This window comes from Simochromis diagramma, unplaced genomic scaffold (assembly GCF_900408965.1).
Source record: "Simochromis diagramma unplaced genomic scaffold, fSimDia1.1 OVJJ01000402.1, whole genome shotgun sequence".
NCBI classification, from domain to species: domain Eukaryota; kingdom Metazoa; phylum Chordata; class Actinopteri; order Cichliformes; family Cichlidae; genus Simochromis; species Simochromis diagramma.
The window spans coordinates 2,952,905-2,965,929 of NW_024386972.1; the positions used below are offsets into that span (position 1 = coordinate 2,952,905).

Genomic DNA, 13,025 nt, shown 5'->3' on the forward strand with positions numbered 1-13,025 from the left:
AGCGCCTGTCAGGCTTAGCAGCTAGGTTGTTAGCAGTGAGTAGAATACAGGTGAACTGTAAAGGAGGGCAGTTTCCAGCAGCACCGCTGTCTCCAGCTCATTTGTTGGGTTTCGTGTTGAGCTGGACCCGGTAAAAATGGCGTCGTTGTTGTTTGAGCTCCTTCTGACCTGATTTAACACCTGTGTTAGCCTGTTAGCAGCCCTGGTTGTTGTTGTGTAACGCAACAGCTCCCCCCCTCTAGTGCTTCTGCTCTGCCGGGACTCCCGCTGTATATCCAGCCGGTTTAAGGACACTCTCTCTGACAAGGTAAAGCTAAAATTCCCCTGACATGAGTTTGTTTTAATCGCTGTGTCAAACCAACCTGATACTAACAAGAAGCCGCTCTCTGCCGTGTTAAATCGTGACCGAGTCGTTTCTTTAAAGGTTTTATTTTTGACCGGTGTTTAATAGAGAATAACCTCAAAGCTGACTTTCGAACCAGTCAAACCAGTTTGACTTTGCATAGCCGGGTACTATATGGAGAGTGTAGTTCACCTAATTCCACAGCAGGGGGCGTGTTGTGGAACTTCAAAACCTTTAAAATGAGAAGTTAAAGATATTTCAGAGTAATTAAATATCTGTTATTTGGTTATAAAGATTGTAATAACTATTTTTATATGTTTATTAACATGTAAAAGTTACTGTAGAGTGCAAAAGTCTCCTCTTGTTTGGCATTGGCTTCATTTTTCAACATGAGAATGATCACAAACACACCGTCAATACAGTGAAAGCATAACTGGATAGAAAAAACACACACGAGTAGGAACAGTATCAGTCATGGATTGGGCTCCCCGGAGCCCCTTCAACATGATCGAAACAGTGTAGGATCATTTTCATAGAAAACGGAGCAAAACGCAGCCCACATGTAAAGTAGAGCTTTGAATGTCCTTCAAGAGGCCTGGAGAACTATCCCTGGAGACTACTTAAAGAAGTTAGAAGAAAGATTGCCTAAAAACCTTTCATTTTACTAAAAAAAATAGAAGTGAGGGGTGGCACAGTACTATTTGTTTACTCATAACATTTATGGACTTTCTAGAATTTCTTACTGTGTCAGAAATTGTGTTATACCCAAACTGGCCCTTTTATTCCATAAGCCATAAAAACGATGACCGTAAATGTGTTATTTTGGGACTCTGGGTAAATACCAATGTTTATTTATTCATTTATTTTATTTATTCTTTGCGTTTATTCTCCAGTTCGTGCTGTTTGTAATAAGTAGCTTTTTAAAGCCTTAATCAGACTATCTTTGAACATTAAGTCAGTGCAACGTTAATGTGACATGGCAGATAAACATCGTCCACTGCTATAAGTAAATGTCATCTTATTCTCTGATAGGCCCACAGCTGTAAACAGGGCCATATCAGTGCATCGCTAGTGTAACTACTTTACTTACTTTGCCTTCATGCATTTTTGTGTTTGTTTGCTTAAAGATGTACCTGGTGGGACTGACAGGAGGCATTGCCTCTGGGAAAAGCACAGTGTCTTCAATGCTGCGGGAGCTTGGATGCCCCATTATTGATGCCGATGTCGTGGCCAGGAAAGGTAGGTGGCTATCTCTCCCCTGCAAACTGTTGACACGGCGAACACAAATTCAACATGAAATACTGGTCAGAGGTGTCATCGAGCTGAAGCCATCTTCAGGCGGCACTCTCTCAGATAACCCCGGCTCATTAGGACGAGCGCTTGCAGAGAGAGCATGAATCATGAAGGATGTCTCTGCTGACTGCAGGGATGATGTTTTAGTTAGACAGCGAAGATAGAAAGGTCACAGAACTAGGTGAAGAGTGCACAGCTGCATGTAGGGGAAATATAAGGCATTAGGCAAATTATTCCATTACACTCGGTGACAAGTCTGTTCCGAATATCATCTCAGCCTCTATTTTTTATGACCAGCTGGATTACTGGTCATAAATAAATTTACTTTAATTTTGAACCTGTTACACTGTTTAACTCATTCAAGCTTCCTTTTGTTGTCCGCAGTTGTTGAGCAGCGCACACGTGCCTATTCCTGCATCGTGCACCACTTTGGGCCAGGGATCCTGCTCGAGAACGGCGACATCGACAGGCAGAAGCTGGGCCAAATCATCTTCGCCAGCGAGGAGAAGAGGAAGCTGCTAAACTCCATCACCCACCCAGAGATTCATAAAGCAATGCTCAAAGAGATCCTCTTCTACTTTCTCAGAGGTGAGGGAGGAATCGTGTTTGGCATAAAAGGAAAAAGGGACGATTATCTGCTGTATTTGAGCCAAGGCTGTTTTGCAGTGTAGGTGGCGCAAGAGGCGAGACCAAACTTTCTGCTATTTGCAAGTCAAATGTATGAGATGTTTGAACATTATGATTAAAATGAATTCAGTAAGACACCCATGTCACTCTCTCGGTGCATTCAGTTATCAGCGTCTCAAGGCATCACACATGCCTTTAAATAAACTTCACAAACATCACTTGTTATATGATCTTAAAGCAGTGCCATCACACCTATATGTTGTGCAGACTGGGGCACATGGAGGTTATGATTAAAATGCATGAACTTATGAACACATGTCCATATGTCTTGCACTGCAGGCATTTATCTAACATAAGAAATTCACTCTCACTTTTGTCAGGCTCGTAATAAAAAACAAGAAAGAAACAAGTTGGCGCCTTAACTTAACGTTGCTGTTTGCACCCATAAAACTTTGTGTTTATAGCAATACTCTCATGGTTTTTGTTCTTTTCTTTGTCTCTTATTGTTACTTGAAGGGTCATAGTTGTAAACACTGTTGTCACATGGAGCCAGATTAACACAAGGTTAAGTGTACTGGCAGCAGAGTGGCCGATTTTAAAAACAAAGATAAAACTATACTATGGGAAAAATATGGAGGTTAAACACTCAATAGCTACTGTTGCCTTCTACACAGTAGCTTAGTATTAAGAGTGCTGTGTGACTGCTTGGGCACCTTAAGCTCTTTGGTCAGTAAGGCTTGAAAAGACCTGCTATATTAACACAGTAGACGCAGTGACTTCACCGGATGGTTATTGAAACCCTGGTGTTCTCGCACTGTAGCAGATTGTCAGTCATATATTTTCAATTTCAGTTTTTTAATGCAATTGTATTTACCAAATCACAACAACAGTTGCCTCAAAGCCCTTTACATTGTAAAGTAAAGACCCAACAATAATACAGAGCCTGCTCTTATTCGATTTACTGTTATATCCAATAAGATGTGAAGCTAACGATTGAGCTCATAAAGTTTTTAGTGATGAAAGAAGACGACTGTTGTTTTTCTTCAATCAGAGGCTCTGATTGAAGATAAAATAATATTGCCACGGTTCAAAGCGTCTCCAAAGTAGTTTCACTTGTCAAACCTATAACTATGTCCATCTTTTACATACAGTCTGTAATGTTGACTTCTTTCTCTCTCACTAGGGTACCGCTACGTGGTTCTGGATGTGCCGCTTCTTTTTGAAACCAGGCGGCTCACTCGGTTTCTGAACCACACTGTTGTAGTTTACTGGTAAGCACACTGCTGATTTTTTCCTGTTACCTTAGAGTCTCGTTTTGGGGCTGTTAACAGTATTAATTTTTGAAGTCGTTAAACATTTTTGTTTGTTTTGACAGTAAGTGGCCTTTAAAAGCAGCTTTTTCTGCTTCCTGTTGATGTGATTCACTGCCAGTGGACCTTTTTTAACAAGGCACAATGAATGCACCATAAATAACCTCCATCGTCTGTTCCCTTTCAGTGACCCTGCCACTCAGCTTTCGCGCTTGATGCAGAGGGACAGCCTGACCCAGGAGCAGGCTGAGCAGCGTGTGGCCGCGCAAATGCCGCTCAATGAAAAGCGTGGCTTGGCCAATCATGTTATTGAGAATTCAGGCGGCCGGGAGGACACCCACCGGCAGGTCCTGCGGCTCCACACAAAGCTAGAGGACTCTATGGACTTCCTCCTAGTCAGGGTCATTGCTATTGTTGCCACTGCAGGTTTTGGTGGGCTGCTGCTCTATGCTGCAAAGATACTTTTGTCCTAACAGAGGAAAGAAAGATGAGTGAGGGCGGGAGGTTTTTAGTCCAAGAAGTGGTCAAATATGAGGGTGTGAATAGAAACGGGCAAAAAGCAGGTCGGCGGTATCGATGCAATTTACTGTGAAATTAGTTTCACAGCACCTACCACTACAGCGCAGCCGTATGGCGTGCTCTGCTGACAGTTAACACGGACTTACATTACTGACAAAACTTGCACTGGCAAATGTGGTTTAGTGTGAAAGGCTTCTCTGTGCAATTTGTGTTGGTTTCACTCAGAGAGAAACAATTATATGAAGGCGACACAGTCAAGCCTCACTTGCTGTACAGCTCCTACATCTTTGCTCATTTACGAGAGGGATTTTCTCAGCTGTGACGGAAGAGCGGAGCTTAAATTGCTGGTAAATCTTCATTTTTGTGTAGCAGCGCATGCTAAACATAACTAACCTTAAAAAAACAAGAAGTCCAGAAAGATTATTGAAAACTAAGAGATTTTATTTTGTTACACCTTTTACACCATATTAGATTATCCAGTTTTTGAAATGTTTTACTGTTTTACTTTTTAATCTGTAGAGACATTAAGAGAGCAAAGGAACAAGTAACAATGGTGAATGTCCCTAAAGCAAGCATATTAATTGGACGCCACCTCTCTCTACTTCTGTCCCCAGTGCTGGGTATGTTTTAAACTATTATACATGTCATAGAAATAAATGGTTAAATCGGAATAATGTGACGCAGAATATGTAAAGATTGTGATATGAAGATTTATGAGAGAATGTATTTGACAATCCATTTTTAATGGGAACAGTAACAGATTTGCTATTTATCACTGTATTTTCTTACACTTGAAGTTCTCCTCTGTAAATACGGAGTGTGGGATTTTTTTTTCTTTGCACCTTTCAACTAAAATAATACATTTGTAATCTAATATGCTTAAGTTAAATAAAAACGATCCAGCACCTCTGTTTTAAAGTAGCTGGTATCAGATGCTGTCTGTCACTGTGTTTTCATTGCTTCATTATGTTTTAAATTAGGCCCCAATAATAGACACTCACTGGTCACTTTGTTAGGTACGCCTTGCTAGTGCTAGATTTGACCCCCTCTTGCTTTCAGAACTGCCTTAATTCTTTGTAGCATAGATTCAACAAGCTGCTGGAAGCATTCTTCAGAAATTTTGGTCCATGATGGCATCAGACAGTTGCTGCAGGTTTGTCAGCTGTACATCTGTGATGTGAATCTACTGTTCCACCACATCCCAAAGGAGCTCTGGAGACTGTGGAGACCACTTGAGTACAGTGAATAAGAAACCAGTTTGAAGTTTTGTGACTTGACTCGCTATCCTGATAGCAGCAGATTCAGTTCAATTCAATGGTGGGTACCCTGTGGTCATAAACTGGTGAAATGGTCAGCAGCAATAATTAGGCTGAGGCACTGAAACAATGCTCAGTTGGCTTCAAGAGGCCCAAAGTGTGCCAAGAAATACTGTTCACAGTATAACATCGCCTGCAGCAGCCAGAAGTACTTATACAGGGCAGGATGGATTATTTTTTTTATGTTTACACCAAATTCTGACTGACAATATTTTTCCAACCCTCTATTGTCCAATTTTAGCAAGTCTGTGCAAACTGTAGCCTCAGTTTTTTGTTCTTAGCTGACAGGAGTGGGACCTGATATTGTTATGTTTCTGTAGTCCTTCTCCAGTCCAACCATTTTCCTCTTACTTCTGTGTGGCGAAATCTCAGTAGGTCAGTAGTTTGTGAAATATTTAGGTTCAAAAGTGGTTTTTATTTTAAATTATTCACTAAGCAAAGGTAAAACGTTGGTATCCAAAAGAGCATAAAGGCAAAAGGTGTTGTCTCCTTAAAATCAGCCTCAGGCATGCCTTTATTCACGCCTCATTAGCAATTAGGCCCAAGCAACACAAGAGAATAGGCGTTCCTGAGTGGCGTGACATAACAATGTAAAAGCAAACAGCTGTGACATCAAAAATGTCCCTACACTTCCCGTAAGCCTGACAGGGGGATAACTCTGATGACATCATTATGACAGAATCAGGGAGATCCTTGAAAACTTCCTCATGAGCCGGGTTTTTCTACACACACATAAAGAATTAAATATGTGTGTGTGTGTGTGGCGAAGACCATCAACATGTGTATCAAATCAAAACATTAAATCAGATATGTGATACCAGAAACAGGAATTTCTTTTTAACCAATCAAAATTTGTATGATTGTACAAAACTGAGTGACTAATCCTTGCTGCCCAAGCCTCTGCAGTAATGAATATAAATCCCATTGACTGTACTTAAATTGATCATCGTTTAATCGCATTTCTTTGGCCGGACACTTTGACATTGGCATTCCTCATGTAAAAGAAATCCCACAGGAAACGCGTTGGTGACAGGTCTTCAGGAGAAGAAATAATGACCCTATTGGACAGCCGTGATGTCCTTGCTGCTGTTCACATAATTCAGGCCCACAGGCAGGTGTGGTGACATCATCCTGGCAATGAGGTCCCACAAGCCTGCATGGCTCACTTGGCTCCATCCAAAGCCTGTACTGGTCTGCTTTTTGTTTTCGTCAAGCCATTGCAGAATTAATGCAAAGTGACTCAGGCTGCAGCACGCGGGGGCAGCGAAATAAAGGCTGCATGGCCACACATTCGCATATGCAAAGTACACAATGCACACGCTCACACCTGCATTTTGTTCATACGATAAAACACAATGACCGTGTCCTAGTCAGGCTGAGGTTCTCTATTAGTCAGAGCCATGACAAAGAAGCAACATCTATTTTAGGATGCTTTATTTTTTAAAAACTTGGCTTCATCATGATCCAGTTGGGGGTAACATGCTTTACTGGGCAGCCAGCTGTTCACCAGAGATTTCCAAGTGTGTCTTTTCTCAGTCCCTTTCTCCGACACAGAGGCCAGATGTAGAGGGTGGAGGGAAGACTATATCTGTACCAGCGAGTGTGAATGCTCCAGGCGGAAAAGGGTGGCGTGAATATAAATTGGGTTTAATTCTGAAAGTGTCAAGCTACGGGGCGAAAGTCTTAAGTTGCTATGATTCACTTTGTAAAAGTGCATGGATCCAGGCACTTCCTGCTGCTTTATTGTGCGTTGTGGGTCCTTTCCAGGAGCAGAGCAAATAATTTTCTAATGGCAGGGGGTAAAGACTTTTAAATCTCACCATCGTGTTCAGAGAGTTGGCCCATGGCACCATAGTGTGTCGACATTTTGAAATCTCCTGTCTGAGTGGTTTTTCATCATTCTCCTCGCATATTGCCGCAAGGGGAGGCAGAACAGCTCGGGCAAAGGCAAACAAGAGAAACAGCTTTGCACTAAACTCGACTAAAACTCTGGTTAATTGAATGTCTAAACTAATTTTTGAAAAAAGCCTAATAAAGATGCTTGAGTGTTTTCTACCAGACAGGCTATCTAGGACATGTTTAATGCTGTTGAGAAGGTTTATTTTAACCCCAACTATTATCTTTTCCTAAACCCAACCAAGCAGTTTGCTTCCCCCACCAAACTGGGACTGAAAGCTGAAAGCAATTTAAAAACTAAATGAATTTCTTGGACTAAATACCTGACAGGTTTCAGAAGAACAGGTTCAGTAACATCCTTGGCAGTCATTGTTATGATGCTGTTATATGCTCATCTATATTTTTAGAAGCAAGACAAAATACGCGTGTGAATGAGAGAGAGACGGGTGTAGCAGTGAAGCTGCGAGAGATGAGGTAGTGAAGGTGGATGAGTGTAAGTACCTGAAGTCAATCATCCAAAGCAACAGAGAGTCTGCAAGAGAGCGCAGGGTGGAGTGGGTGGAGACGAGCTTTACAAGGCGGTAGTAAGACCTGTTATGATGTTTGGTTTGGAGGCAATGGTACTAATAAAAAGACAGGAGGCATGAAGGATGGAGAAGATAAATACGTATCAAAGGGACGGCTCAGGTTGATCAGTTTGGAGACAAAGTTAAAGAGGCAAGGCTGAGATGATGTTGACATGTGCGGAGGAGAGGTAGCGGCTATACTGGACAGAAGATGTTGGATACGGAGCTGCCAGGCAGAAGGAAACTGTTGTTAGCGGTGTTATGAATCAAGGGAAAAATATTGTAGTTTCTTTCAAGCTCTCTGTGATATGGCTTCTGGAAAAAATAATGCTAAAAGCAGACTACTCAGGCAGGCTAAATTAACAAAATCTCAAAAGAAATAAAACTGCAGAAGCCAAAGGATTATGTGCGCATACAAAGGGGTGATTGGTGGTCAGGTGAGAAGAAGGTGTGGAAACGATCAGTCGCAGATAAAACTAATCAAGTCAGATTTTCATAAAGGAGGGAACAGAACAAAACCTGGAAGTAAAACCAAAGTGAGACATGAGAAAAGAAATGCACAAAGAAAAACAGGAGGCAAATAACTAACACAGAGAGAGAGAGAGAGATGGGCTAACACTGAAAGCAGGAGAAACCAAAAACAGCAATAAATATCCTTGGAACATGACATCAAACATCATAAATAGATTTTCCTTTTAAAACTATACCAAGAATCAACTGATGATTTGATGATGATAAAATGCAGCGTGACAAAAAAGTGAATCTGGGAAACCCACAAAGCCAGTGCTGCTTCCACTCTTGCTTAACTGCAAAAGGCGCAAATGTAGTTCGACACCAACGGGTAGAAAGAACTGGCCTGAGAAACCGTAACGGCTGCAGCGTTCTTGAACCCTGGCATCTAGTGTCATATTGAGGAAAGGCCCACTCGCAGCGCTTACGCAGCCTGTTGTCAGGCTGCATCCACGAGATCGCGGTGAGGTGAAGAGACAGGCAGCACGCCAGCGGAGCGTCTCCAGCCACATGACTCAACCTGTCCCTGCGCGTTAGCCTGGCTCAGTCAGGGCCATGAGGGAACAAGGCCGTTGGTATTGAGTCACTGACACAGCGGACAGTCCCCACATCAAGCATGACGATGGGGGAAGCGGGGGAAGCTTTGCATGTTGTCACGTTCTCGCGACGAATTACTGGCACGAGGGGTTTCATCCATATATACAAATCTACTATAATGCAACATGATGATTCTGTGCATGCACTCTCTGTCCGTCCTCCATCCTGTGTTATGCTTTTTTATCCTGCTTACCACTTTCTTATAAGTTAAGTAACATTGCACATTGTTATTATTAATTCTAGCCATATTGTGATTCTGAAAAGCTATTTTATAGTCACATCTGTGTTTGTGAAATTCTTAATTTTGAGAAAAAAAACTATGAATTTTGACTATTCAAAAAAAATTTCCCCATTTTTTCAGTTTTCTTTTTTTACACCCAGTCATGTTTCTGACCTGTTGCCAGTTGACTTAATTAGTTGCAAAGTGTCCCTCTAGCTGTTTCTTGTGAGGAAGACTCGTTTTTCCAGACCTTTGTTGCCGTTTCCCATCTTTCTTTTAGTTGTGTTGCTGCCATTAAATTCAAAATGAACTCATATTTTACTCTAAATGGTACATTTATTTTCATATACGTTCAATATGTTCTATTGTGAATAAAATATGAGTATATGACATTTGCAAAACATTGCATCCTGTTTGTATTTAAATTTACAATTATGTAACAAATTTTACACAGCGTCCCAACTTTCTCAGCATTGGACATGGAAAAGATGTTGTGGCCGTTGCCAAAACCACCCACTGGTTTTCAGAGTCCAAATTCTGAAGCCTCAAGCAGATCATTTTACCGCCACAGCTTCTTTTTTTAAAAATGTATTTGTGTTTATTATATTTGTTAGATGGGACAGTGGAAAGACATGAAGGAGTCTCAGGCAGACTGCAACCCTCAACCCTCTATTAAAGACTCAAGTCTGCAGTAGAGTAGAGTTATAGGTGTCACGTGCTTGTGTGTTAATAATGGGGATTCACTGTGAAGCAAACCCTCATTTGCTGTCGTTCTGCACACTAATGGAGGCCATAATATGCAAAGTGAACATTATGCTGTGTTTAGTAAGAAACTTTGAAACCATCTTATTAGGAAAATCTTATGTTTTAGATGAAGTGAACTGAAGGGTTATTTTCTCAAAGACTTCCATACATCTGTTCTTTATCCCTCTTGGATCCAGGGTATAATTGGCCGTTTTTGACTACTTTTGATTTTACCTCTATCTTTAACCTTTAAAAACTGTTTATCTTGCCTTGTTTGGTATCATTATTTTCAGCACGACCTCAAATATCTGAAATTTGAGTTATTTGTTCATTTTGGCAAACTATATTAGAACAATTGATCTAGATTCAGACAAAAAATTCAAAATCTGAGTAGAAAAAAGTTTTTTTTACTGTAAAACTCACAAACATGTCTAATGAATCATTTTCATAACTTGAAATGCAAATAGAAATGGTACATTTCCAAAGATTTTGCACAAATTTTGCAAACAACAAAGTTATATGGTACTATTTACCTAAAAATGCAGCAAAGGCCTCAGGCGTTTTTTATATAACCATTTAAATCTAATTACAGAACAATCAGGTGTTCTGCATCAAATAAGAAGGCACACAAATTATTTGTGCCAGTCCAAAAAAAATAGTTTGTGTTCAGTATAAGACAGGAGAACACCAAAGGCCTAAACCCTGCAGGTCTGACAGCAGGAGGTGGATCAATCCTGTTTTCCATGTGGGAACAGCGTTTACACTGGAATCTGCCTTTGATGGCTTTTTTGACATTCAGCAGTATAACTGACACACAAAACAAAACAATAACTGCACAACACACTAACTACAGCCTCCAAACACGCTAAACATCACTAATGTCTCACATATGAAAACTCTCTCTCTCTCTTTCTTTCGCTCGCCCGCTTTCCGTCGCGGGTGTCACTCCTAAAAACTTCCCCTTCTCCCTAAACGACCAAGTGCCACATGTTGCCATATCAGTTTTTTGATTGGCTGACATGGTAAACTTTAACACCAATAGGGAAGCAGTGTTTTTTCTTTTTCTTTTTTCACTCGCAAGCGGAGAGTGTTTGCTACCGATGTCTGTAGAAAACGCCGTTTTTACCGTTCTTCCCGCTGTAAACGCCACTGTTTTGTTCAGAAAAAAACATTGCGTGTATTTTTTATCATAACTCTGGTTTTACATTGCCCATCGACACAATTCAAAAACTGGTATATAGTTTGAAGTCCGCACTTTCGACCCAGGTTGAGATGGAGACTCTGTGTCGCTGCATCTTGTAGCTGTGTCGTCTTAAATTGGTCAGGTGATTTTGACGCGCCGGCGCGTCCGTCGACCCCAGAGGGTTAAGACACTTCAAAAGTGGTTTCACTATTCAGACATGAAAGCCAAGTCCATCCTTTATATACAGGCTATTCCATACATAGAAATCTATGCAACGTCTGTGTCCATGCAGTTCAAAAATAAGTATTTTTTCCTCATTTTGAGCCTCTATTGCATATTTTTTATTACAATTTATATTAGTTATTTTATTTTTTTCAGTTGTTTGCATGTCATAAACACTGCTGAGGGAGAGTTTGCATGTTTGCTCTCAGACAGTTTCTACCACAAACCTGAGAAAAGTGATGGAAGAGTAGCAGGAACTGATGAGGACATTGTTCTTTTCACAACAAAAGCAAAATTAAAGGTCTCACAAAGCTCAATCACCGTCATCTGCTTTCTTGTAATCGTGCCTTTTGTCTTTTTTTTTTTTTTGTCTTTGAGGACATTCTCTTTACTGAGTTGTCATGTTATTTCTCCATAAGCATGCAGGCAGCTGCATGAAGAAGCAATGATTCTGGCATGTTTGCAAACTCTTTTTGCTATATTCCAAAGATGTGCAAGAACTTTGCTGTATTTCTTGTAGCCCGAAGAGAGGAGTGCAGCTAGTGTACAAGTAGCCTTTCCTGTTTATTTTTAGTATCCAGTGTGATATGTACAAGCTTGTGGTGACCCTTGAGTTCACACATCTGGAGAGGATGGTAGAGCAGCTGGCGAGACTCTGTTCAGTGTCAGTGGTTATTGACAGACAGCGAGACAGGATCGAAGAGAAACCCATTTTTAGCCCAGCTGCAGGCAGATTTTAATCTTTCCCAGAATTATATCTTGTAAATTTTTGTGCTGATTATACACTGCTGTTTTTTCACTGTTCGTGAAATATGTCACTTTTGTTGTTGTCAACTCGCACCATCTCATGCCACCCTTCTCAACTCAATGACAGCTGCTTTCCACATGCAGTCAGGTTACTTCAAGGCTGATCGAGCAATATAATCCTCATTTTCTTTTTAGGCCTGTGATGCATTCTCTTTGTTTTAAGGCAAAAAGTGCCAGATCACGCAAATTTTATTGAACTTCTTACCCACATGACTGTAAAGCCGAACTTGACATTGATGAGGCCATGACATTTCCTTCTTCTGCACCAGGAGGCTGACATTTTTGGTTTTTAATGGCGTGTCTCCATTGCTGTTACATGGATGGACATGTGGCACAGCCCACGCTGTTTACTTACCTAGTGACACGTCTTAATTGCCACCGGTGTCTGGCCTGTGTGGTGCTAAACTCAGAGGGTTTACACAGAAAGAGTTTTTACCGGATAACCATCGGGTTGTTACTGAAAGCTTGAAAACATTCTGCAAGCAAAAATAGAACCGGATTTTGGACACAACGATAGCACCCACCCTCCTGGTGCCAAAGCCAAGAAAGCTTTCTATCATCCAGGCTTGCTTTCACATTGAGCAGCACACTGCAAATGAAACAAGAAAAAAAAAGAGCGAAAAGCAACCTTGTTTACGGTGCCCTGTGAATAGTTTATAATGGTGCTTTCTGAGGAAAAATGCTTTTTGGGCTGAAAGGAAATGAAAAGTAACACATTGTTAGAAAGCGTACTTCTTCTGTACTTGTATAGATACTGCAAAAGTAAGATAACAGCCCGTATTATGGTCTTTTTCTCTTTTGAGAAACCTTATTGTGTGCAACTTGTTCGGTGAAGTGTAGATTTTTAAAACTACTTTGTTAAACCCAAATAA

General features: G+C 40.9%; 1 protein-coding gene across 1 annotated transcript; it reads left to right on the plus strand.

The window, feature by feature from the left end:
* The first annotated feature begins 10 nt into the window (after positions 1-10).
* dcakd (dephospho-CoA kinase domain containing) lies at positions 11-5,025 on the plus strand. Its single transcript, XM_040039018.1, has 5 exons — positions 11-307; positions 1,471-1,582; positions 2,021-2,224; positions 3,447-3,534; positions 3,761-5,025. The coding sequence occupies exons 2-5, from the start codon at positions 1,471-1,473 to the stop codon at positions 4,044-4,046; spliced, it is 690 nt and encodes a 229-aa protein (XP_039894952.1). The 5' UTR covers positions 11-307; the 3' UTR covers positions 4,047-5,025.
* Positions 5,026-13,025: the final 8,000 nt, after the last annotated feature.